This window comes from Lygodium microphyllum, chromosome 22 (genome assembly GCF_053477565.2).
Source record: "Lygodium microphyllum isolate KBCC chromosome 22, Lygodium_microphyllum_v1.1.10, whole genome shotgun sequence".
Lineage (NCBI taxonomy): Eukaryota > Viridiplantae > Streptophyta > Polypodiopsida > Schizaeales > Lygodiaceae > Lygodium > Lygodium microphyllum.
In genome coordinates, this window is record NC_141156.1 from 134,586,694 (window position 1) to 134,614,372 (window position 27,679).

At 43.9% G+C, this 27,679-nt stretch overlaps 1 protein-coding gene and 1 pseudogene across 1 annotated transcript; one reads left to right on the plus strand and one right to left on the minus strand.

The window, feature by feature from the left end:
* Positions 1-3,782: 3,782 nt before the first annotated feature.
* Positions 3,783-4,722, minus strand: LOC148017648 (delta(7)-sterol-C5(6)-desaturase pseudogene; annotated as a pseudogene).
* A 16,713-nt stretch (positions 4,723-21,435) lies between these two features.
* On the plus strand, positions 21,436-24,868 carry LOC148017649 (putative leucine-rich repeat receptor-like protein kinase IMK3). Its single transcript, XM_087662874.1, has 2 exons — positions 21,436-23,600; positions 23,798-24,868. Exons 1-2 carry the CDS (start codon positions 22,001-22,003, stop codon positions 24,376-24,378), a joined length of 2,181 nt encoding a protein of 726 aa, XP_087519000.1. The 5' UTR covers positions 21,436-22,000; the 3' UTR covers positions 24,379-24,868.
* Positions 24,869-27,679: the final 2,811 nt, after the last annotated feature.

A 27,679-nucleotide genomic window follows, 5' to 3' on the forward strand; every position in this document is an offset into this window, starting at 1 on the left:
CCGAGGCACCCGTTCATCTTCGTTCCATGTACAAAGGTGATGGATTATAGATACGCTCTAGGATGTTCATCATCTCAACCCTTTGTCGATAATCCAGAGAATGCATCGCAGTCATAAACATGACTCGAAACACTAAGAACTTGTTCCATGCTTCGTAATTTTGCAAGACAACATCGAAAGTAAGGAAATATTCAAAACGCAACATTTGCTTTACTTCTTTTTATTAAGATTTCATAAAAAACAAATCCTTCGTTGGTTCTCGCTCTAATACCAACTGTAACGTGTCTGCCTGTAATCTTCAGGACACGTCTTAGTAGTCCATCAGAATGGATGTCTAGAAAGCTCTGCCTCGCGCTCCCATGGAATGTCACGGGTTTTGCGATCTAGGACTTTTCTGTGTCTGCCACGTAGCGGAAGTATTCTGGCCGTTCCCACTTAGGACCGACCTGAATCAGGGTTTTTCCCTAATGGTCATTTCCTAGACAGTAACTAGCGTCGAACCCCAAGCGAACTACTTTACGCAGAAACGCCAGGTTCGAAGCGGATTCACGCTGCACTTGGTGCAAGGAGAATGGAAAATGAGAGGGATGCAAGGCTCAACCTCTCTGCCATAAGGCATAGTCCCATTCCATTCCCTTAAAATAGCGTAAATCGGGATTATTATAACTTGGACTCTAGATCAGCGCCCTTGTTGTTCATGTCCTTTGAAAATGATCTTCTTGCTGTCCATCGTGATTGAGAAAAGTTCTCGGCCAACTCGGACCACCCATCCATAGGACGGACCTATGGCCACATCCTCCACACTTTCCTCAGGTTGTTTTAGTTATTTAATTACCTAACACATTTAGTTGGACATGTATCAATCAGCTTCCTTAATTAGCTCGTTAGGCACTAGTTCCTTCACGTAATCATAGCACTTGACATAGAAAAGCAATGTCAAACAATTTCCTTTTCAACAGGTTATCATATTTATCTTTGAAATACATAAAGTCCAGCCCGTAGGCTTATCCATAATCCACCCAAAGGCTATCCAGCAATCCACAGGGATCACTAATCCAAGATTCCGCCCATAGACTAGTATGCGAGCCTTGAGATCCAATCCCAAGTCACGTTGGCCTCTTGTGCAGGGCCCGGAAGGCGAGGGATTTATGGCCAGAGCCCCCCCTGGCACCCAAGCATCCTCCTACTCCAAGGAGCGCTCAACGGAGAGACCTCTCACGGCAGGTTCGGTCCACCTTCCCGCCACGGTCAACAACCCCCTTGGTTAGGGTTAAGTAGGCAGTCAAGGGTAACTGAAGCTGCCTCTCCCTTCAGGACTTCAACCTGAAGCATTAGATATCTTTTCATCCTTTAATTCCTTGAGCAAACAAAGCAAAACAGTGCTCTCTAAATTGTTACAAGAACAATCATTTCCAGTGGTCGTTATTTTGGCCAACTGCTAAGGAGTGAATACTTCTTTTCGAATGCATCCAGCACTCGATATGGGGTCAATTGCGACTTGGCAAGATCCCCAAGGGTTTGTTTGTTAACACTTATCCTTGGGTTATGGCCATACCCTATTAACCCGATTTAACCAATACCTTAAGTGTTATTTGCAGTAAATATGTTATTTCAATTTACTGATTGGTCCTTTGCTTCCAAGCAAATATCTAATCCCTGTATTCTTGGTTACTTTACCCAAGAAAGGTACTATATCAGCACGATCATTCATCCTCTTGCAAGATAACTTGCGTAAGAATCTGCAAATCTCATTCCGAGGAATTGGCCATTCCCTTGTGATCAAATCACAAGATCATGCGACTCTGCAACTTGTTGCACAAGTGTCGCATCAAAACGATGGGACTATTTACCCATTGAATGGAGTCTTATAATCACGAAAACATGATTAGATATAACAATCCGTTCCTGATTGCATTAGGCCGACATTGTCGGTCCTATGGTTCCAAGTCAAACCGAGTTTCATCTTTTTAGCGAGAGATCCTTAGGGAAAAAAACCTAGATCATTTCTCGCAAGTATGTCCTACTGTCCCTACATTCCATGAATGTGGGCAAGTCTTTAGGGTATAGGAGTTTCAGCTTTGGCAATAAGAGCGACTAGGCTACGTCCTCAACGTGTTAAATCCTAGTTAGCTCTTTGGGATAGGTTACATTGAATTAACCCTTCCTAAACGAGTCCCTTGCGGTTTTTAGGTGTTTAGGTTTAAACCAATTTAACTTGTCTATTCTTGAAGATGATTATGCTACCATTTTCGTAACCAGATGATTCATTGTCTACTTATAAGTTGATTTACAAACCCTAACTTTTCGGGTTAAGATCAAAGCATAGGTTAAGTTATAGCATAATTCCAATTGATCATCCCATAACATGCAAAGAAGATTTATGCTACTAAGCTTTAGGATTTTATGTTTAAACATGCAGCCTTTTTCTACTTTCTTTTCCGAATGAATTTGTCGTATGCTGAACTTACACACCCTTTCATTGATTTGAGTTTTTAGGCCACTTGCCTAGAGTTAAATCTTCTTCATGCATCCCTAGCAATTTCCTACGGTTGCTAGCAACTTTCTTTAAGAATCATTTCGAAGAAAAGATGTTCAATAATGCGATATGCAGTTTATTCCTTCCATGCTTAATTGAAGTGCACTATCATAATTTCGTTTTGTAAAGATGGGCATTAATTAATCTAATTTCATTACTTTGCAATGCATAAAAACCACTTGCCAGAAATGCATAGAAATCTTATGCTCGCTTTATTTTGTTCATTCTATTGAAAAATTCTAATGACCGAATTCTTCCATCGTGAGTTATTTCTTTTAAAGTAGTCAAAGTATTTTAATCAAAAAATGCATCCTATCTCCATAAATGATCCATGCACAATTGAATTATAACGACGTAAATCAAAATTAGGAAGAAAAACCTAGACTTGTGGTGAAATGTCCACATGGATGTTAGGAGACCATCCTCCTGCGGTTGCGCCTTGTGCCTTCTTAGGGGCCATCGCGAATTCGGCCTTTCCGCCTTGGACGCAGATTTATGATGTTGGCCAATCTTCTTCGAACGCGAACTCCCTTTATGACCGCTTCACCGTCTTTCGGAGTCGGCTTTAAAAGGTTTTATAGGATTCCTCCTTAAATTTCAAGGAAGAAGGGGTGTAAAAGATTTGCTTTGTGAAGGCAAAGGGAATTTTTAAAAGATCCCGGGTTAACAAGAACCCGCTTGAGAGGGCAATAGGGAAGGCCCACGGGAAGGGGTTTAGCACTCGGTGTCGTAAAGTTCATGCAAGGGCTGCAGAACACGGGGTTCAAGGTACAACAAGAAATAAAGACTAACAAGAAGATCTCAATAACTCAATAGTTGATGCCAAGATCATTATATTGTTTGTCAAATGAGTTACAAGAAGTTCATGTTCAGAATAAACTGAAGATTCTCTTAGTCAGCATTGCATCTAAGTGAAAGTATCACTTTGTTTACATTCAGATGTATGATGTCATTTACTTTGAACAGAATAATGAGCATTAACTTCTAATCCAATCAAGCATGTCCTTTAGTGCAGTGATCCTTCTGTTGTTCCACACATCTGATTTCAGATGCTTTCAGAGATTTTCTATCAAATTCGGATCACAACAGCAGCAGGTACATCAGACTAGCAGAAATTTTCAGCAATCCAACTCCTGTTTTTGAGCATCAAGGGTTTTCAATTGGAATCGTTTATGCATAAGAATAGTCATTCCCTGTTTTCTAGCATAACCTCTTGAAGACACCCATAGCCACTGTTTGTCTCATTTCAGGAGCAACAAAAATTGACCAAAGATCCATCCACATAAGCATGGCTGCCAAAAATGCATACGAGATTTTGCTGCTTCAGGAAGTTCCCATAATTATGCATGTATGTTGTATGGTGGATGGTATGATAGCCTGCACCCATGATTGGCCAAATTTTTCCATGGATACAGTCATGAATATTGGTGGTCCAAACAGCCTCTAGAAATATGAGAGCAACATGAGTTATAAAGTGGGTCGGTATAAACAGAATTGCTATCACATGTGGACAGGCCTGCAGAATCCTATCCACTGGGTGAAATGCCAACCCTGCAAATGGCGATAGAGTGTTCTCTTTGTTGAAAATACGGTGTATTGCATGTAGTCATTTGTAGAGGGGTCTGCAATCATGTAAACCTCTATGCATCCAATAAATGCCAAACTCTACTACCATAAGGTAAACAATCGACCATGCTATGTAGTGAAGCAATCCAATATGGCTGATATTAGGATAACACTTAGTCCAGCCTTGTTCAATCATGTATTCTGATGCTGTAGACAAGGAAACATATAAAGGCATAGCCTGGAAATACACATGCTTTTTCCAATAGTAGATGTACCAACACCAGAGACCGCCTGCCACAAAGTATAAGATGACCCCGGCAATGTAATTCCTCAACCATGTCTGGGCGGTGTGCGGGACCACTTTGCAGGGAAGAAGAGGTCCAAGACCAAATCGTTGTACCGGGATGTTTGCTCCATGAAGTAGTTCAAAGAATACGCTGTATTATCAGACAACTAGTAGGCTGGCATGGGTGTTTGCGTGGGTAGCAGGCCAAAGCTCTTCTTCAATACAACACGGTGCTTCGAGAACTTTTCATCTGGAGAGAAACGAGCTGGATGCGCTGATTGAGTGGGAGTGCCCAGCGGAGACTCTTTCTGCAGCGTGTAGACCTTTTCGCCATTCTCGTTGGTGTAAAACATGAGATACATGATGGTTGCTTCTTCTTCTGTCTGTGTGTAAGCCTTAAGGTATCCAAGTTCTCGCCATAACTGGGGAAGACATTTGTCTTTGCTGAAGCCGAGTCATGAGAGTCTGAGAGATTTACCAAAAGCAGGCTGTTCCCATCAAAAGAGAGCTCCCTCTCTTTGCCTCATATGAGAAAACATTCCCCAGTTATCTTCAGAGCAACAATAAGCAAATTCAGTAAGATCCTTCGTATCGAGTGTATGGAGCTTCTTCAACTGTTTTTTTTTTTACTCGATTGTCTTGTTACCACGCCTATAAACAAAGCAAGTTACAAAAACCTTTTTGCTAGCAATCAAGAATACGCCCCGTTAATGATTCTACAGAGAATCTCGGTTTCCCTGTTCCCTGGCGACCTGATCTGGTCTCGCAGTCTTCAACAATTGCCACCATCTCGGAAAAGCCCTGAGGCAGAAATGCCGTCCCAGGGTCCACAGGCAGACTACACACAGACACAGACAGATAGAGAGAAAAGAGAGATAGAAAGAGCTCCCCGTTCGAATTCTTCCACACTCGTATCCTCCACATGCGGTCTGTTCCTCCCTCTATCCCATTCGAATTCTCTTCCCTCCATTTTTTCCGCCACCACTCGATATTCTTGGACCAATCTAAGAATATCTTTTTCTATTCTTTCCCCCTTTCTTTCTCTGTATCGGTGCAGAAAGCCAAGGGATCCCCAAGCATTTGGTATTACCAAAGCATCCTTTAAACTCACTCCATAAAGTGATGTTCCTATGCCACATCCAAGGATCCCACCAGCAAACTGCCCCAGAATATACCAACGAACATCAAGCCAAGGGAACTTCCCTACACTTGCAAATCCTGTTGTCACTGCTGGGTTCACTTATGCTCCAGATATGTGCCCAAATGAAAAGATAACAAAGATGATGCTAAATGCATCACTTTCAGGATACATATCCACCACAGCAGTCCCAAGTGCTGTACATACCCAGCAATAAGTGCATTCCAAGAGTCTTCATCTCGACAAGGGAACCCGTTCAGCACTCCTTAAGCTTTGCCCATTACACATGATATTCCTGAATTTACACCTTTGTCTTCATAGCTTAAATGTCAGCTTCTATAAAGCTTCCTTTGATTCCACGGTATCCTGCACTTTTCTTCGAGTTCATCATTAAAATTATCAGCTGGATAATGTCCTTTGGCATCAGTTTTTCATATTTTTCTTAATATACGCACATCATGCATCCAAACAAAATCATATGCATGCACCAAGGGAATATATACATCGGATGCGGATTATCAAAATGCATCACACAAACAATGAATCACACGTAGAAATTAACACAAATGCACAACAAAAAAAATGGAGGTAAATACGCCTCGGATGCGCAGCAACACGACATCGGGCTATTGGGAGATTGTAGGAAATGCAAGGGGGGAAAAGGGCTTAATGAGCCTTTTTAAAGGCCTCGGATAAGACTCCACGGGAAAAGGGGGTACTAAATGGACTTTAGCGGATTGAAAAAGGGGGGCAAAGAGTGTAAAAGACCTTAAAGAGAAATTTTTGTGGGGGGGGGGGGGGGCGGTTTTGGGGGGGGGGGGGGAACCCACGGGGAGGAGTTTAAATCCCGGCGAGGGGAAGGTTTTAAAATGCATGCGGTGGACAAAAGGGGGAGGGGGGGGAGGGTTAAAAAAAACCTTCTAAAAGAAGGCTTTAAGGAAGCCACATGAAGGGGGGCTTAGCTCCTCCCCTTAGAAGCTTCCAAGAAGCTTCTTGGAAGCTTCTGCAAGAAGCTTGCAACACGTGGAGGAAGGGTGGATGACAGTCTAATGGTGGCAGTTGGCGGGTAGGCCGAAATGACAGCGGGCAGATGGCAGCATGATGGCGGCAACTTCAACGGCGGCTGATGGTGATCCCCAGGCAGCTCCACTCCCTCCCTCTCACACGGCGTTTGCATGCACGAAGTCTGTTCTCCTTCTTTCCCCCTTCCTCACGGCCAAGCAGCGTCCCATTTTCTCCCCCTCCTACTCACCCCCATGGCATTCATAGTAGCTGAGGGAGGGGACCTTCATGCCCCCACGTGACTCAATGCATGGGATTTACCCTTCTGTGAGCTCTAGCAAGGAGCTTAATTGCCCTCGCTATTCCCCTCTCCTCCAACATGACAGTCGGCTAGAGGAGAGAGGGATAATTAAAAAAATTTGCCATTATTTCCCCATGAATTATCCTTTTGGCCTCCTAAGAGGAGGTTCATATGAAGAATGCATGTTTTAGAAATCGGGAGTGTTACATAATGAGTCATGGGATGTATTTCGCACTGCATTATGTGCCTCTACTGCTCCCTTGAAATTATCTGATATTGAGAGTGCTCTTCTGCACAAGAAGAGGTTAACCATAAGAATTTGGATGCCTCTCGTGTGGGGCATGCTATGATAGTTAGAGGCAGGAATGATGGATATGGAAAGCATGGTAGTAGCAGTGGCCATGGACAGGATTCTCAAAAATCTCAGTCCAAGTCTCGTAGGAAGTCATGTAGCAAATCCCGTGGCAGGAATGCAGATGTTACTTGTCACCATTGTGGGAAAAAGAGCCATATTAGGCCATAATGCCATGAACTACGCACTGAAAGGCGCAAAGATAAGGGGAAAGACAAAGTGCAGGATAAGTCTTCTGGTCGCTGCATAGTGCCTGCAAAGTCCAGGGTTAAAATTGAAGAGATCAATGTTATGCAGCCTAAGGATGTTGATGATTATTATATCCTTGCAGCTTCTTCTAGTGCTTCACAGATGACAGAGATACACATTATGTATGCGCAGTGTTGGCTCTTGGACTCAAGTGCGTCCTTTTATGTGACATCTTGCTGAGAGTGGTTTCATTCATACCGTACTGTTTCGGGTTCTATGCGCTTGGGTGATGATAGCTCTCTTGATCTTGTGGGCATTGGTGATGTTAGGCTGTAGTTTCCTTCTAGTAGCAGTTTTGTTATGCAGGATGTACGTCATGTACCTGCTTTGACACACAGTCTCATGTTCGCTCGACAGCTTGATGACACAGGTTATCATGTATCTTTTGGAGACTCTGTATGGAAGATCACTCATGGCAGACTTGTGATTGCGAGAGGTGCCAATGCTAGCAGTCTCTATCCCTTGATTGTATCCGCTTCTTCCCTTGATCATGTTTTGTCTGTGGGTTCTATCCCACATGTACCTCTTTGGCATGCCCATTTGGGCCATATGTCTTTGAAGGGAATGAAAATGCTTTCTGGTTTGCAATACTTACCGCCCCTTGATTATGCATGTTTTGATTTATGTGAGCATTGTCTTTATGGTAGGCAGACTAGGTCTACGCATAAGAAGTCTAGTAGGCCACGCATGAGTGAGCCCTTGGCATTGGTACATTCGAATGTCTATGGGCCTATGCCTTGTCAGTCTATGGGTGGTGCAAAGTATTTTGTTACTTTCATAGATGATTTTTCACGAAAAGTTTGGGCTTATCCCATTAAGCTAAAATCCGATGTCTTGGCTGAGTTTCAAAGATGGCTTGCATTGATTGAGAACTAGCCTGGGTATAGGATCAAATGCCTAAGGACAGATAATGGGGGTGAGTATGTCTCACGTGCTTTTGAGCAGTTATGTGATGAGAGGATATTAAGCGTCAGTTGACCGCCCCCTACACCCCCCCATAATGGTTTGGCTGAGCGGATGAATAGAACCATCCAGGAGCGTGTACGTAGTATGCTTAGCCATGCAGGCCTACCACAGAGCTTTTGGGCTGAAGCAGTTAGTACAGCTGTGCATATCATAAACAGATCACCTTCTAGTGGTTTGGATTTCCAGGTTGCAGAGGAGGTATGGACTGGAAAACCTCCCTCTTATGCACATCTCTGTGTCTTTGGATGTGAGGCATTTTACCATGTGCCCAGGGACAAGAGAAGTAAGTTGGATCCTAAGAGTGTCAAATGCATTTTCCTTGGTTATGGGGATGTAGGCAAGATGGGTTACCGTCTTTGTGATCCGCAAGCATGAAAACTCATCCGTAGTCATGATGTAGTCTTCCATGAAGACAAGATGCATCGGCAGCCTGAGAGAGTTGTTGAGATCCGTAGGGTCATATTTTAGGAGGAGCCGAGAGCTTCCACACAACCATTTGGACAGCCTACAGCTGTAGCAGATGCTCATGGTCAGGGTACTGGACATGTAGTTGGAAAGGCAGCAAAGCCTGCCGTGAGACAGTCTACTAGAGACAGACGTCCACCTGATAGATTTCAACCCTCGATGCATTATGTCCTGGTTATAGATGCAGGAGAGCCTTTCACCTATGATGAGGCTATGCGCAAGGGTGACAATCACTCCTGGGAGAGGGCTATGCAGTTTGAGATAGACTCCTTGCATAAGAATGAGACTTGGGATTTAGTTTCCTTGCCTGAGGGCAAGAAGGCTTTGCCATGCAAGTGGGTGTACAAGCTGAAAAGTACCCCTAGATACCCGGTTGCCATGCAAGTGGGTGTACAAGCTAAAAAGTACCCCTGGATACCCCAAGCCGGCATACAAGGCTAGACTGGTAGCAATGGGTTTTAAGCAGAAGCATGGTGTGGACTTTGATGAGGTCTTTTCTCCTATGGTTAAGATGACCACCCTGCGCTTATTCTGGGCTTTGGTTACTCAGCTTGACTTGAATTTATGCCAAATGGATGTCAAGACGGCTTTCTTACATGGGGACTTCATGATGAGATTTATATGGAGCAGTCTAAGGGCTTTGCAGAACCTGGCAGGGAGCACCTAGTGTGCAAATTGAAGAAAAGTCTTTATAGCTTGAAGCAAGTACCTAGGGAGTGGTATCATAAGTTTGATGCTTTTATGTAAGTATAGGGCTACACCAGGAGTGCTATGGATCCATGTCTTTACACGAAGAAAGCCCGTGATGGTTCTTTATTGATTTTAGCACTCTATGTGGATGATATGCTAATTGCCTTCTTATGTAAAGGTATCACAAGCTGATTGTCCGCAGACAGATGAGCAGAGGGCCAAGATGGCCAAGATTTCCTATGCATCCGCAGTGGGCAGTCTTATGTATGCCATGATAGCCACTCGTCCAGATATTGCCTTTGCAGTTGGTGTTGTGGCACTCTATATGGCTACACCTGGCAAGAAGCATTGGGATGCCATGAAGGGTATCATGAGGTACTTGAAGGGCATTGCAGATATGTGCATATGCTATGGCAGCCAGGATACATGAGTCGTGGGGTACACTGACTCTGATTATGCAGGACATGCAGATAGTAGGAAGTCCACTTCCGGCTATGTATTCACATGTGCTGAAGGTGCTATTTCTTGGATGTCCAAGGTGCAGAAATGCACGGCCCTTTCTACTACAGAGGCCAAATATGTTGCAGCCACTGAGGCTTGCAAGGAGGCCATTTGGTTGGGTCGTTTGATTGCTGACCTTAGTATTGATGCTATCCCTACACTACATTCGGATTCCTTGAGTGCTATTCAGTTAGCCAAGAATCCGGTCTTCCATGCGAAGACGAAACACATTGAGATGAGGTATCACTTCATACGTGGGGTCATTGGAGGACAAGTCTGTTGATCTTGTCAAGATCTCGACTGGCCAGAACCTTGTAGATCTGCTCACGAAAAGCCTCTCTATAGAGCGCTTTGCCTTTCTCAGGAGGTTGATGGGCGTGGGATGAGATGACGTCTTTCCTCATTCTGTTGTACATGTGTACATGTTGTACTATCTTTTTCTTTTTTTCTTTTCACTCCTCACTAGCGCAGGTTCGCCTTTAAGTGGGAGGTTGTTGGGGGTAAAGGCACCTCCGCCTAGCCGCCCGTGTATTACTACACTGACAGTCACCGCCACTGCACATTATAGGTGGCAGCGAGCGCCTATCACTGTCACTTTATTCTTTATTCTTTTAGTGATAGTTTGAATAAAGGAAGGCCCGATCACACATTGTGACTGTTGGAGTTCCCATTTCTTGTCTCTCTCTTTCTTGCTCTTGCTCTCCTGCCATAGCTCTCGAGTGCAAGCTTCGATCCTTCTCACCTTTCAACACAAGGGCAGCCTCAAAAATCAAGTCAAAGGCAAAAGTGCATTTTAAATACAAGGCGCCCCTAAAACTGTTGTAAAAGAGCACCAGGCTCCCTCCTGTGCAAATTGTAAAGGTAGATGGGTGGTAGGAAGGAAGCTAGGAAGATAGGAGAACAATTGCCAAAGGGCTGGTCATGTAAAAAGGGGATGACCACCCAAGGGAAAGACGGCATCCATATAAGTCAAAAAGTTAATGGAAACTCTCATTCTTGGTGTGTGGCAAAAAGCTTCTTCTTCTTCTTCTCTTTTTATCGCCTTCTTGTGTGCACTTGAGTGAGGGAGTGAGTTTGTGAGAGTGAGAGATCGAGGAGAAGAAGCTCCCCATCTCCTCTCTTCATCTTCATCTTCTTCTCTTCTCTTCTCTTCTCTTCTCTTCTCTTCTCTTCTCTTGTCTCGTGCGGCTATGGAGGATGGAACTTAATGGAGAGGGATTGAGGTTGCTCTGAGGATCATGGAGCTACCGATGTGCAAGAAAGAGGAGGGTACTTGATCGAGCATCAAGGTAAGCTCACTACACCCCATAGGTAGGGAGAGCACGTTGGCTACATGAGAGGTAGCCATGGATGCTTAGCTTGAAATGCTTGACCAATAAGCGGTCCGTAGGCCTCGGGGGTTGAGAAAGAGAGCTCCCTTCAATGTTCAATTACCTTCTTGTATATAGCATGATGTACCTATTCATGGAGACAAGGCTATGTATGGAACTTGAGACTTGTTGCCTTTTGTGATGGAGACACTTTGAGTGTGGGTTGTGGAACCACCACTGTATGTTGAGGACCTTCAATTGCATCAAGAGTCATCCTTTGTGGAAGATGTAGGGTCTTGCCTTTTATATTCTGGACTTTAATCATCCGAGGGGTAACAACTCCTTTTGCAATGAAGCTATGTCCAATTGTCATTCATGAGGTAACTCTGTATCTAACTAATTAACACAATTTGGTAGAAATCTTTGAGTACTCTCATTTGACTTCATGATGATGGTTTGACCTTTGTCTTTAGAAGAATTAATTCCTTCAACTGCTCTAGGGATGGCTAAAGACATACAGCGAAACACCATATGATACTACATTGCCAAGTGGGTAGATGAGTCTTTCATATGTAAACCCATTGTGTAGATATGGAGCATTAATAGTTCAGGAAAATAAGGGTCATCCATAGCAATAACATAATTAGTTCATAATTCAAAAAAATTTGGGGCATTAGAGAGAGGAGAAACTATAGTTCCTGTGATCATATCCATTAATTCACAATGCCTAGTATTTAGGAAAACAGCCATGCAAGAGACAGGTAAACCTATGCGAAATAACAGAATAACATCTACAACTATACACCCTGAGTGCAAATAAGGATAAGCTTTTCTCTATTGCTATTTTTGGATTTTGGGTAATACTAGGGATAGAAGGTTAACATGCTGGTGATCTTCAAAAAGAGTATCACCTACTGTGAGTATTCCTTCTATATACAGAGTTGAAGCTTTGAACTTAAACAACTGATTTTCTCCATAAATATGTGCTGCTCCTATTTCAGGTAAGATCCATTTAGCATAGGATGTGCTTCGTCCACAATGATTGTAGAATTGGCAAGAGACTTATAGTGCTTAGACAATGTTTTGAAGGTAGAGCTGAAAACATTTCCATTAGCCTGAGAAGAAGCCATTAGGATTTACTAGACTGGGAAGGATGATGCTCACAAATAGGCATTTTTTATGTAGATCAAGGGTGTGTAGCCAACCAAGAGAGAGATTGAGATAGAGAGAGAGGGGGGAGGGAGGGAGGGAGAGAGAAGGAAAAAGGGCCACATGGCAGCCTTGGAAGCTTTTGAGGGAGGGGTAGATATTTGACACATGGCCCCTCCCCCAAAAGATTTCCTTAATAATAGTAAGTGATGTTCCTTCTACAAGATTTGATCCAAAAAATGTAAAGTATGCATACTAATGTAAAGTTTTGAGACGCTTAAACACATTACTTTTCTTTTCTTTATGTTCTCTCCTTGTTCAATACTCCAACAAAATATTAATTGCTGGTGGATAGAAACATCTTCTCCATATTGGATATCCATCTATGGCCCTAATGCCTCCGCTAAGAGGGCAACCTAATGGAAACACTTGGCTGCAATTGGGGGAGATGAGAATGAAATCCTCCTAGGTGATTGGAATATGACCTTGCAGGAAATGGATCGGTCCCATGGAAAAGGTACTATGATGGTCCAAGAAAGAGAGAAATGGAATGACTTGGAGGTAAATCAAGAATTAGTTGACATGGCCATGGTCTTCAGTAGGGACAACCCTCCTCCTTTTACAAGGCACAACAAACAAACGGGAGAGCACTGGCGGGCCGCGAGGCTCGATAAGATGTGCCTTAACTAGGGTGGGTATGCTCTTTTTTATCACACACCCCTCCTATGCACTCTAAGGCTAGCCACAGTGCAACAGGATAGGGAGGGTCCACCACTGTTCAAGTTTAACATCTCTTTCTTGCAGAAAGAAGCCTTTTGTGAGCAGCTCAGGACTACATGGGTTGAGAATAGGGCTATTGCAAAGGGCCACGCACAAAAGTGGGCATGGAACATGAGAAGCATCACTGACCTTGCCAAGCAGCATTGTAGAAAACATGCTTCAGTGAGATGGGAAATATGGGAAGGTGGAAGTCATGCGGAATGCATATTGCGTTCACTGCGCGTGCACTCAGATGACAAGATCCTTCAATGCTTGTTAATGGAGGTGGAAGGATTCCTAGAAGCTCTACAGAAGCACAAGATAGAGGTAGCTAAGATCGAGCTGAAGAGCATGTGGTATGTCGTGGGAGATGCACTTGGTGCAACATGCTTTAGAGCACTTAAATCAAAAAGCAAAGAGAGCTGATCACCATTATTGATGAAGGCAATGGGAAGATCTTAAAGGATAGTGTAGAGATCGCCCAAGCCTTCACTAAACACCTTTTTGCTATTGTAGGCTCGGAGGTTGACGTCCCGTACAACTATGATACTAAGTTGGCAGCTTTCCTACAACCGAGTAGGGGCTTGGTCTCTCAAGGGGAGGCTGTTGTACTGGGTCACCCTTTCTCTAAAGAAGAGCTATAGTATGTGGTTGACAAAATGGCTAGGGAAGTCACATGGAATAGATGGTATCTCGGTGGAAGTGATTCAATCACTGTGGAGTGTGCGCTCTTTAGATCTCTGCAACTTGATGAACAAGATCAGAAAGGAGGGGAAGTTCCTAGCATCCATGAACTGAGGCTTAATCAAGCTCACTCCAAAATGAGTTGACAGGGCCCAATTGGGTAGCTAGAGACCACTCACGATGCTAGGAGTAGGGTATAAGATCTATGACAAAGCCCTAGCATTTAGGATTAAGTTCATAGTTGGGAGGATACTCCATACACAACAACATGGATTTGTTCATGGTCAAAGGATCCATGATGCGATCCTAAACGTGATCCAGTCAATAGATCATGTATTGACCCTGGGGTTTGACTTTGTACTTATTAATATGGATTACGACAAAGCTTACGATCGAATAGGATGGCACTTTGTCATGGAGGTTCTTAAAGTAATGCGCTTTAGGAAGATGTTCCTGCAAATGGTGGGTGCCTTATTCACCAACGCCTCGATTGTAATACAGATCAATGGCATAATGACCTCCCCTTTCAACATTAAGAGGTCAGTTAGACATGGATGCCCAATTCCCCTACTCCTTTTTGCTGTCATTACTGACCCACTACTAAGGAACCTAGAGCTAAAGGTCCAACATGGCATAATTAAGGCCCTTCCAATCCCTGGTGGTAAACACTTTGTTGCAAAATTCTTCGCAAACGATAATTCAATATGGTGAAGACAGAGCTGCAGTCAAAAGTTGCAATTAGTCAATGCACTGCTATAGGTATATGATGAGTTTTCAGATTTTTCAGGCTCTCGTATCAGCCAATTGAACTAGTGTATATTGGTTACAATGAACCTCCCCCCTTGGTTGTAGGACCTGAGTTTCAAGCTGATAAAGCATGGGCAAGTGTTCACATATTTAGGCTGCCCTCTAGGGGTAGGCCTAACCATGAAACAAAGGGTGGAGTGGATGGAATCAAAGGTCAAGGCCAAAGTCGAGACATGGAGAGGAATGCAACTCTCATTTCTTGGCAAGTTGCTGGTGATTAAGACAATGTTGGCGCCCATAATCGCCTTTCTAGCCATGGTACTCCACTTTGGCAAAAATACATGGATGAGAATTGAGAGGCTATTCTTTATAGCCTTGTGGGATAAGGAGGCTGGTCAACATGGCTAGAGAGCTATTGATTGGCCTTTGATCATAGCTAGAGAAGCTAAAGGTGGGCTTGGCATCCCAAGCTTAGCCTATGCTCCTCATCAAGTACTGCTTAGCAACTCCTCTCTTAAGTAGGTGATCTAGACATTCAAGGATGCATAAAACCCTCCACACGGACCCCTCCAAGAAGGGCCTTTGCTTTCCCAATGACTTGCCAACAGAGGTATGAACAAATGGGAGGATCTATGGGACCCAGGTAGTATGGAATTCATGAGCATTGCTGATGTGGCAAAGAAGTTTGCCCTATTATCCAGTACAAAAAGAGACTTTGTGGAAGGCATAATGGGCAGGCGCAGGGCAGTATGGCCTACCTCCAAGCTAGTGCAAGAGGCTAACATTACTAAGTTTATGGCTAGCCCAGCAAGTAAGGTACCGTGGAAATGCAAGAGCAGTAAGGATTTTATCAAGAAGGATCCCACCCACATACCTCGAGTTGCAGAGTACTGGAAGAAATGGCACCCATGCTCTAAGAAAAGGACCTGGGTCTACCGTGTCCTAAGAACAAGGCAGGCCATGCCCTCCAAGAGACTAAATTTTTTCCTCTAGAAGGTTGTAATGAACAAGCTCCCCACAAGAGAGAGGCTGAGTAAATCCATGGATGTCTCGCCACTCTGTGGGTTGTGCAAGCATGGGAAAGAAACAATAAGGCACATTTTTTGGGAATGCAGGGAGGTATGGGGAGTTTGGAGACAACTACAGACTTGGATTAGAAGAGCAGGCTTCACTGAGCAAAGTGATGTCAAGATGGTGTTGTTTGGTGACCAGGGCAAAAAAGATGACCAGACAATGAAAATGTGGAATGTACCTAGAGTGATGACTCTCCAGGAGATACGGAGAATGAGAAATGAGAAAGTCTTTGGTAGAAATATGAAAACTTTAGGTCCTAATTTACAATGGGCTAGGCTCAAGCGAGAAGTCTTGGTAGTGCTTAAAGGCTACCAGACCACAGATAAGGTCTTTAGAGTATTCTATAGAGCCTTGTCAAGGACATAGGAATGTTGTCTTGAAACTAGCCTAACTATAGGCTTTGTATCTCTACTCCCCCCCCCCCCCCCCCACCTTTTCTTATCCCGATATTGATAATATCATTCTACCAATGCATTATTAAAAAAAACAAAATATTAACTTTCATTATGCTTCAATGTCCTTAAAAGTACTTCATTTGTCTGCTTGATGTATCATGAATGCATCACAATTCGTACAATATTTTTTGTTCCAACGTACACTCCAAATAGCACAACCTATCTATAATTCACTTGCATTTCAGATTTGACACTTGTGCATTGTTTCCTTTTCCACAATGTGAAGTTGTATGTAAGTGATTTTGAGGTTGATATGTCCAATGTCTTGACAATGAAACCAAAATATTGTGCTCTATGAGGTCAATCTTGGGACCATTGGACACGCCCTTATTCTTTCAAGGGTTTGACACATGAAGCCTTCACTATCTCTCACTTAGCTTACTCTCTCACACACACACATGAATTTGACGACTCAATGTTGATGTAGCGAGTGCTCTTACCAATAGTTACAACATCATTATCACTTGCATCAGCAACTTGCACTCCACGATCCATGCATGCACTTGCTTGCTTGGCTCCTTGCTTCCATTATCACCAACACGCTTAAGAGGGATTGTTGCTACAAGTGCGAGGAGATGAAGAGATGGACAAGGGCTTTAAGTTGTACATTTCTCACTCCCCTCACACACTCAATGCCATACACTCTTGCTCAAGCACTTAATTCACCACAAAGGAATGGAGATGAAGAGAATAGGTGAAGCTCCAATATATGTCAATTTCTCACTCCACACACACTCTCTCACTCTCTCAGTCCCTCTCCTTCACTCTAATACACTTGGACAATAGAGGAGCAAGAGAGATGGAGAACAAAGTTGGCCTAAGCTTGGGTAACGTGTACCTTACCAAAAAAGCTAAGAGGCCTTGCAGCCCTAGGCATACACTCTCTGACTGACAAGCTTGCAAGCAAGTGGGTGCTAAGAAGCATGTCCCACCTTGAGGAAGATTGGCTTATCCTATTTGCTCACTCCTTAGCCAAATTTAAAGTCTCAGCTTGCCCTTATTCAGGTTCAACAATCTTTCCACCCATACGATGATTTTGCTAATGTAAAATTCACACCCATAACAACTACTCCAGTAGTCAAATAGTTATGGGGCATATGGCTTTGTTTCAAACTCCTCCTTCAAATCCCTAAAGGAACAAAAACCATGTGCTAGTTAGCTAAGGACTCCATCTGGCTCGATATTACCATATTGCCCTACCCAATAGAAAAACTAAAGCAAGTGACCTGTATCAATAGGAAAGGCCTCAAAATCTAGAAGGATATGTGGGACTTCTCCTCCAAAACTCCTCCAAAACAGGTTGGCATTCAATGCAACTAAGATTTAGACTTAACACGAAGGACTTAGAAATCATTTTAGAAAGGAAAGTGATATGGCATAATAATGTTCCACTGTTCATTCAAATTAATGAAAAGTTTTTCTCTAACTCATTCTATTGGAAGATGTAGGTAAAACTCTCTCCCGTGCCCCACTTTCCCCCTTCAAATACATAGGTAACACATAAACTCAATTGAAGATGGCCAATCTCCTAGCCAAAGGTTAGTGGGAATTTAAATTTAAACAAAGTTGGGTCAGCAGCAATACAACCAAAAATCTCAAGCTTCATGTGGCTCATCCTTCACAAAAGTGTATGGACCTAAGAAAAAGCAAGGAGCATTGGAGTGGGGACAAGAATTTGTCCACGATGTGGCAAAGAAATAGAAACTCTACCACATATATTTCTCACTTGCACCTTGATAACCAAAACACAATGAGAGGGTTGTATAAAGCTATCTTTCACCGCCACCCTTACTAATTCAGCTAGAAGGAGATTCTGTTAGGAGAAGCCAACAAGATACCCTCATCAACTCATCAACCTAGACTTGTTTAAGGGGGTGGTTCTTTGGAACCTCTGGTTGAAAAGGAATTCAATTGTGTTCGTGGGGTGATTTTTGAAGTAGTCGAATCAATTTAACTTTTAACTTTTTATTGCAGGTTCTCCACCATGCTAGATTCATAGCAAGGATGGAAGCAAAGATGAAGGTTACTACTCACCATTGAAGCTTATCAAGGAGTAGAAAGTAGCCATCATGAACCATAAAGCACAAAAATGGCTATGGTTCTTTCAAAAATGGAAAATGTAGTATTTAGTGGATTGCCACCCAATGCAATTGCTTGAGAGCTAGGGAGCTGGCTAGAGGAAAGAGAAAATAAAGAAGAAGAAGAAGAAGTGCCATTGGAAATCAGGAAGATGATAGTCCACCGCGAAAGAAGTTAGGAGCTTGAACGTCTTGAGGCCTACTGGTCTTTTGTTCTCCAGGCAGGTGACTCACCCCCTAAGGATGGGACTTGATCGCCACCCTCGATACTCCTCTGCCATAAATACAAGATTGTTAGGTTTAGGGTTTCTACCTTTCCATGAGGTGTCTAGCCCACTTTGTGGCCATATGACCAATCTTCCTTCCTTTTGTGTGCACCTAAATCACACTCGTAGTAATGTAAAAAATTAAATTGTGCACATCCTAGTCTTATGGTGCCATTCAGTTTTGTATGATTTGCATGGGAGGGAGCTTGGCTCTTGATAAGATTGCCAGAAGATTAATATAACGATTTCTTTTCAAAAATTGTGGAGGCCTTTCACACTTTGTGACACATAAAATGATACATCTATAAGCATTTCTATTGGAGCTTTTATAAGCACATTTGTAAATGTGTTTATTTACACATTTGTTATGTGTAATAATAAACACAATTTCAGATGTGATTGTTTGATCCATGCATAAGCAAGCTGATAAAATTGCTCATAAATTTTATTTATAGTTCATAACAAGCATCAATTGGGCCATCTACAAGGGTAATTACTTGTAGTGACACATTCATGCCCATTTGTGCCTTGAACCACATATATACATTGGTATATGCAAGGAGTTTAAGGAATAGAAAGGAAGGGACATCCAATGGCAAATGGGACGAAGCAAGACATGAATTGCTAAAAAAGCTAGAGCATGAAAGAAGTCAACGAAAGTCATTGGAAACATATATTGTATTGTAAAAAACAATTGAGTAGAAGAAATACTAAAGTAATCATATATTAAAAATGAAAATACACTATGAAGCCCACCTTAGAATGATTGACATTACAACTAAATACAACAAATTGAAAGCATAAACACATAATATCATAACCAATAGTTGCTGTCATTAAAATAATTAGATGATTGACTTTCACTGCAATTTTAAAAACTTGTCTTCTATGCAGAGAGATGGCAGGCAGATACAAGCATGCGACTGCTGAAAACATGAAGAACTCAGATACAAGGTGATTAAAGAGGGGTGTTGCTTGTGCACAAAGCATAGTGGAAGCTTCAAAGTTCCAATCAACTATTGCTTACCATGTGTCAAAAGGCTTATTAAATTTTCTCTCTTTTATATAATTGGCTGTATTTAATTATTTAGAAATATAGAAGAGGTTGGAGATATAGTTGCCTTCCTAACATGAATTGCAGTTGTCTATTTCATTCCTCCATGGTTTTGATAGCGCAAGGAAAGTAGCTTGGAGAAAGCACTGCATAAATCTCTCATTGTGCATTCTCCCTAAAAAGAGTTCTCATTTTGGATTTTAATGCAAAGTTTTCAGAACTATGACAAAGGAAATGGACAACGGGGCAACTCCTTGGAATGTTGATGACTTGGTCCTGCACATGAAATACTTGGAGGAATGCATGCTCAAGCCGCATTTTGATTCTAACCTGCATCAAGGCTATTTTTCATCCTTATGATTGAGTAAGAGATACCAAAGAATGTAATCAAACCGTGGAGATGTTCCTTACGACTTTTTTGCCATTTGCATGTTTGCCCCTTCTTTACGAGTTTTGTACACATGACTCAAAACCCTAATGTATTTTTGAGCGAAGCTATCACGCTTTAGGTAGTCTTGTGTCTTAGATTTCATAGCCTTCAATGGGTAGGCTTTCCATCGGAAGCTTGATGGATCTCCTAATGCCTAGGTGAGAGAGAGATGTTCCTTTAGTGAATTGGAATGTGCGCAGAGAGAAGTTGAGGCTCCACAAGGAGGAAAGCATGGCTCTAAAAGCCCTGATGAGGAAAGCTCCACACAAAGTCAACTCCAATGTCAATGTAGTTGGGAGGTCATGGGATGGGAAAAGGCTATATATAGTCCAGGATTTTGTAAGTCTTGTATGAAAGATGAAAACTTGTGCCACGTGCCATGGCTTTGATTTCGCGGGACTCGTAGAAAGTATTGCTAATCCACGCGTGGCACGGCTTTTGTGGGGGGGTATACAAGCATCCAAATCCGTAGAGAAGTGGGACGGAACGAAGGAATGTGGAAGCGTCCGAATGGGGGGGGGGGAGGGGGCCGGGGGCATGGGGTCCTGGGGTGCGTTAAACTTAGATTACAAAAGTAACGCACGATTTATCCGTTGCTGAATTGCTCCTTAATTATGATTGTTAACTTTGACGGGGAGACTGAGGATGCAGGCGACTTGAGGAAGGAAGGTAAAAAGGCTGCAGGGAAGGGTCGGAAAGAGGAGCTTTGGGACGTGAAGGAGGCAAAGATTCGAGGACCAAAAGGTCATGATGTGGGGAGGGGGTGGCACGATAATCATCATGAGGGGGGTCAGAAGGGTTCAGGAATTCCGAGAGAGAGAGAGAGAGAGAGAGAGAGATACCAGGAGAGGACATGGAATGGGGGAGAGAGAGAGAGAGAGAGAGCGTTTAGTAGCCCGGGAGTGGTAGAAGAAAAAGATGAACCGTTGGCAGAGATTGTTAATCAAACATTAGATAGGCCTATACGGAGAGAGAGAGAGAGAGAGAGAGAGAGCCGTTGGCCCAAAAGAGAGATTGACTGTAATCTCAGTGATTAAATAACGTAAGAATAAAATGACCCGAAGGTGGGCGGCACTGACGGCCGCCCATCCGATTTTCAACAAGAGCCGTTGGGCCCTTCCCTCGTGGCACGTGCGTAAGAGTAAGTACTTACTACTTACTCCTGTCTCATACCAGCTCGTCACCCGAGGTACTGCGGCCATACTCCCTGCCATTTTGACGTCAATGCTAAATTTAGAGACGACTCCATGAAAGGACGAGGGGATTGGGATTTAATGCGTTGTCCGAGGCATCAGCAGTCGATCATGGTGGGTGGTATTAGGGCGAGGTTTTTATTTTTATTTTTATTTTTATAAAAGAGACAATTATATTTCGGAGTCCGTAGCATGCGGGTTCTGATTGAAGCTAGATCGTGATCTCCATTTCGTTGGAGGAGGAGAAGCCAGTGACTGTGTTGGAGTGAGTGATATAGATATACAAATACGTCTAGACCTAGGTATACCTAGCATAGAGGACACGGTGAAAGGCAGGCAGTACTGCTATAGCTAGTGTCAAGGTGTTGTGGCTTGAAGCAGATTGCGAGGAAAGCTGGCTAGCTAGCTGCTCGTCCAAGTAACTAAATGTGTTTTGGTGCTTTGTGATACGAGCTTTTTCGCTACGTTGGGGGATGTTTAGTACTTAGGTGTGAGAAGCTCGTTGCTGCTAGTCTTTCTCTCTCTCTCACTCTCTCAAGCTTTGAAGTGCATGAACGAACAGACACCTAGCGTATGAATCGCAATGAGTACTTGAGAGAGCGACACAGGTTCTTTTCCCCGTTGAAGCTTAATCGCCCGTGCTGCATCAACAGCAGAGCTGTTCCCGCACCTACAGGGAGAGCACGCTCAGCTCTTCTGCTTGTCGGAGCTAGCAAAGCAAGCTGCAGCGCCCCTAGCTAGCTCCGGCCATGGCGGACCCCGAAAAATGGTGGCGGGCCAAGCTCGAGCTGCTCAGTACAGTGACGATGCTGGCGTTCTTATGTGGCGTGGTTAATCAGGTGGCGGAGGGCAAGAGCGGCAGTGCAGAAGCGAGCCTGATAACGGACTCCGACCTGGCGTCCTTGCTGGCGATCAAGAGAGCGCTCATGGACCCGAACGGCGTGCTGGCAAAATGGGACAGCAACGATGTGGCGGGCGCCTGCGGCGGCACGTGGACGGGGGTGCGCTGTGCGAACGGCCAGGTCGTCGCGCTCCACCTGCCAAGCAAGCGCCTGGGCGGGAACCTGGCCCCGGAGATAGGCCAGCTGGTGGGCCTGCGCCAGCTCAGCCTGCACACAAACGCCATCGCGGGCACCATCCCGTCTTCCATCTCGGCTCTCCGCAACCTCCGGGGGCTGTACCTCTTCCGCAACCTGCTTACCGGTGCGGTGCCGCCGTCCCTCTCTCTAGTCTTGCAGGCGCTGGACTTGAGCCAAAACAGCCTCACGGGGCTGATACCGGCGTCGGCAGCTGCCTCCGCGACGCTGCTGCGGCGGCTGGACTTGAGCAGTAACAACTTATCCGGCGCGATACCGGCAACGCTGGCGTCACTCACGCGGCTGGAGTACTTGAACCTCTCTCGGAACATGCTGTCGGGGGCGATACCGGCAGGTGTCGGGCGGCTCGTGGCGCTGGGCAGCCTGGACCTGTCGCGGAACCGGCTAGGTGGGGCCATACCGGAGGAGCTGGGGGACGCCACCCACCTATCGACACTGGATTTGTCGAGGAACAACTTGTCGGGGGGGCTACCGGCCTCCCTCTCACACCTGGCCAACCTAACCTACTTTAACTGCTCCTACAACCGGCTGACCGGGCGCGTTCCCGGGCTGGCGCGCCGATTTGACGCCAGCGCCTTCGTGGGCAACCCGGGCCTCTGCGGCTACGGCCCCGCGTTCCCATGCAGCGCCTCCTTGCTCTCTCCCGGCCCGGCTCCTACCTCTGGCCCGGTCACCAAGACTCCCGCCCGAGCCTCCCCATCTTCCTCCAGCCCTAAGAAGAGATTCAGCGTCCTTAGCCTGGTCTTCCTAATCATCGGCATTGTCATCGTTGTGTTTCTGGTTCTTTGCGTCTGCTCTCTTCTCTTCCTGTTTTGCTGCAGGAAATCGGAGGCGGGCTTCCCTGGAGACAAGAGCACGGGCCTGCAGGCTGGCCCGGGCAAGGAGAAGGAAGCAGCTGCCGGAGGAGTAGGAGGAGGAGGAGGAGACATCGGCGGCAAGCTAGTTCACTTCGAAGGGTCGTTGGGCTTTGCAGCAGACGACCTCCTCTCTGCCACTGCAGAGGTTCTGGGCAAGAGTACGTACGGCACCGTCTACAAGGCTACCCTCCAGGATGGGAACCAGGTGGCCGTCAAGAGACTCAGAGAAGGCATCGTCAAGAGCCAGAGAGATTTTGAAGTGGAGGTGACCGCCCTCGGCCGCATCCGTCACCCCAACCTGCTCGCGCTCCGGGCCTACTACTGGGGACCCAAGGATGAGAAGCTTCTCATTTTTGACTTCATGCCAGGAGGGAGCCTCGCTGCCTTTTTGCATGGTAAGGATTGCCTCCCCAACTATCTGTCATCATGCACAACAGAGTCTAGACAAATTTCCATCATAGTTCCCTTATTGTTAATTACAGCATCATGGGTTTCTGCGAGTGAGGGATCACATGCATAGCTGAGTGTGGCTGGGTAGACTGTGATGCAATGTATTTTGTGCCTACCTCTGACAAGCTTTTTGAATTGGCAGCAAGAGGCCCTGAAGCACCCCTGACCTGGCAGACAAGGATGACCATTGCAATCGGCACTGCGCGTGGACTTGCACACCTCCATGATCAGGAAAGCATAATCCATGGAAACCTCACAAGCAGCAACATTTTACTGGATTCTCATCTCAATCCTAAGCTGTCTGATTTTGGACTGTCGCGTCTCATGACAACAGCAGCTAATTCCAATGTGATAGCAACAGCTGGGGCCCTGGGTTACAGAGCACCAGAGCTGACAAAGCTCAGGAAGGCCACTCCGAAGACTGATGTGTACAGCTTTGGGATAGTGTTGTTGGAGCTCTTGACAGGAAAAGCACCAGGAGAAGGCACATCTGGAGAGAATGGGATGGACCTTCCGGACTGGGTAGCCTCCATTGTGAAGGAAGAATGGACCCATGAAGTGTTTGACTTGGAGATCATGAGAGGGAGAGCTCCAGGAGATGATGAGCTTATCAACACCTTGCAACTGGCCATGACCTGTGTGAAGATACCTGCTTTAGAGAGGCCAGAGATGGGTGAGGTGGTGCACCAACTGGAGCAAATTATGCCTGAGCTGAAGCAGTAGATATCAAGGAACTGTTGCTTTTATCAGGGGCTGCTTGGTTGCATTTGCCCAAGCAGTAAAGAAAGAGAGGGAGCCATTGCCATTTATTCTTACCTGCTTGTTCAAGTTCAAACCAACACTATACATACGTTGGAGGAGAGTACCCAATATTAAATACCAAGCATAACATTAAGGTCGCTCTCGGATGGTTGCTCGCAACCTGATTCCCCATCTTGCCTAACTAACCATTACATTGATTATATTGAGCCCGATAGCATCAGCAGAGACGAAGGGTTCTAAGGATCTTTTTGTGTGCACTCCGCTCCGCAACATATTTTCACCATTCTATGAAGACCTTACAAGGAAATCATTTTTTGACCTTATTCTGGCACATCGGGATCGAGAATACCTAGCCCCGATGATGACTTGTAATAACTGACTGACGGCATTTTATGCACCATTGTTGCCTAATCACATCCTGTTTTGGTCGCCTTATGTGGATTCAGGAAATTGTTCATTCATCGTGAAGTAGTAAGAATGGCTCCTCGGTAGAATGAGAGAGAGAGAGAGAGAGAGAGAGAGAGAGAGAGAGAGAGAGTCTCTGGAGAGAGCTCGTGATTGGTGTGCATTTGTTGCATTGGATCGATCTATTCTGCGATGTGGTGAGCATAAATCCGTAATGACTGGTGTAAGATTAGGCAGTCGATGGTTGGAGAAACAGAATTGGAAAACTTAGAATAATGTTATAATTATTTATGCGAATATGTGGTGACCATATACTATATTATTCATAAAACCTATCATGGTTGTTTTGATACATTTGAAGTATGAGACTATCTGGATTGCTTCATAGGAATGGCTGGGAAGCTTAAGGGAATGTGTTCAATGCAAGCATTAGATTGCACACAGCTTCGGTACTTGGTGAAAATACATGTTTTGATTGCGCTTGTACACATTGCCAATCTTGGACTTGGTAAAAGTATAGGGTAAAGGGGGCCAATAAAATAGCGCCCTCCAAAAGGAAAACACCCCATCCCAATTGATTGACAATTTTACTAGAAAGATGTGGCTCTTTGAGTCACTTAACATTATAATATGAGTTTTTTAAAATTGCAGATGAGCTTAAGTCAAACAATTCATCCTTGAGTGTCACTCTATTGACCCCTCATTGCCTCACTCTTATGAACCTTTGGTTTGTAACTAAGGCTACTTGATAAAAATATCAAAATATACCAATACTTTTTTTGAGCTCTATATATAATATTAAATAGTTTGACTATTAAAAAATATTTATTCAACTCACTTGGAAATTTTTTTAATAATGAAGGACTGATAGATGACAATCTATTGGCCCCTTTACCCTAGGGGAAAATCTATTGGGACGGACAGAGCACTTGAAGGTGAATCTTTTGATTGTGCAAATATACCTTACATATTGAATTAAAGTAACTCATGGACTTGGAGGTAGTATAAAAGAAGGTAGACTATAGGAGAGACCAACAGGTGGAAGGATTTAGAAAGGTGATCGTGAGTAAGCTTGGATTGTGGTGTGAGCTCTATGGGGATGGTGCCATTATGTACCATGAGAACCTTCTAGATCCAATCTTGTGTTTGAGCTAAGTGATGAGCCTAAGGGTAGAGCAGAGTATGTGGATGGAAGATTGTGGGGAGGTCTTTGGGAGCTAGTAATTACATGGAGGGAGGATATATGCGGGTAAGGATGCTTGTGACACTTGGGTGAGCCTATAGGAGAGACCAACAGGTGGGAGGATTTAGAAAGGTGATCATGAGTAAGCTTGGATTGTGGTGTGAGCTCTATGGGGAGGGTGCCATTATGTACCATGAGAACCTTCTGGATCCAATCTTGTGTTTGAGCTACTTGGGTGAGCCTATAGAAAGTGAATGGGCTGTTGGAATCTCATGGGGTGCCAGGGAGGATAAATAATGTTATGAAAAATAGTTTTGATGATTTATTTTAGTATTCATTTTATATGAATTTTTATTGGCATGTGGGGATGCGTGGCACCGATCGCATTGTGCAAGGCGATCGGTGCCACGCATGACTATTGGTAGATTATTATTTTGGGTGGAGTGCAAGTTAGTGCACAATGATTATTTATTGATTGATATTTCATTAGTGTGGATTTATTATATTTTAATAAGTGCTCCATAACACACAATTATTGTATGTACACATGCGCAAATGACTTATTGAAATACTATTTTGTAAACAAGCTTAGAAAAGGATATAATATTATTTTGTTGTAAAATTATAAGCATAGGATAGAGAATGATATTTTTAGGACCAACTTTTGAAAAAAAAGCAGTCGTCCGAAGCAACAGCCTCAAAGTAAGGCTTACAATGTAACTTGGGCAATAAGATAATCTAAAATTACAAATATATGCATTGGGAAATGCCCCCTCAATGCATGGAGGAATGATTGTACCCAGTTTTTCTCTCGTACACTCTTGTCTCTTAACTCTTCTTTCTTTCAAGTTGTTGGTTTCTCAATTTTGTTCGCTAAGCTACAGTTAATTCTTACAACATTGGTATTAGAGTGTAGGATTGTTTAACTCGTCAAGATTGAAGAGAAGACATACATCTATCTTGCAAGGTTGCACCATCATCATCATCAAGTTTCATCCCAATATTGGTGCGCAGATCGGATGCTGTATGCTTGCGTAGTGAATGCCGGACGGTCCCCAAGAACAATAGAACTCTACTTTTTGCACAAAATTCAATGTAAAAAGCATGAACGACATGAACAAGAGACCAATTGGGTGCAATCTCCCCCCATGCCTTGTGTGAGCGCTCCACAAAGCATGTATTTTATGTATTAATCATCTTCAAGCTCAAATAATAGCCCAAATTACAAAATAGCAAGCTTTTAGCTTTTGAGTTTGCTTTAACACAAAATAGGAATAAAGCTAATGGACGGTGCCCAAAGAGTCTCGCATGCCCAATACAATGTCCAAGTAGAAATAACATAATCGTGCGCCCATGCGCATACAAAATAATAATAAATATCCGACGCCTCAATAAATAGGCGTGACAAAATATAGGTGTGGCACCTATCAAAATATAAATGATAAATCGAATACTCGCTATCCTCCAATGCTTTCCTCCGCCACTGCTGCTATCTCTACACATCAATTGAAGCATTCACAATCGTTAGTAAAATAATACAATTAAACCGACAAAAGTGAATACCTAGCAGTCTTCAGCTACATAAATAAATCAACTGGTTAGAAATCAATCCTAACCTTAATTTATTAGGAGTGCGCACTCTAAACTCATAAACGTTTATTAATTTAATATGCC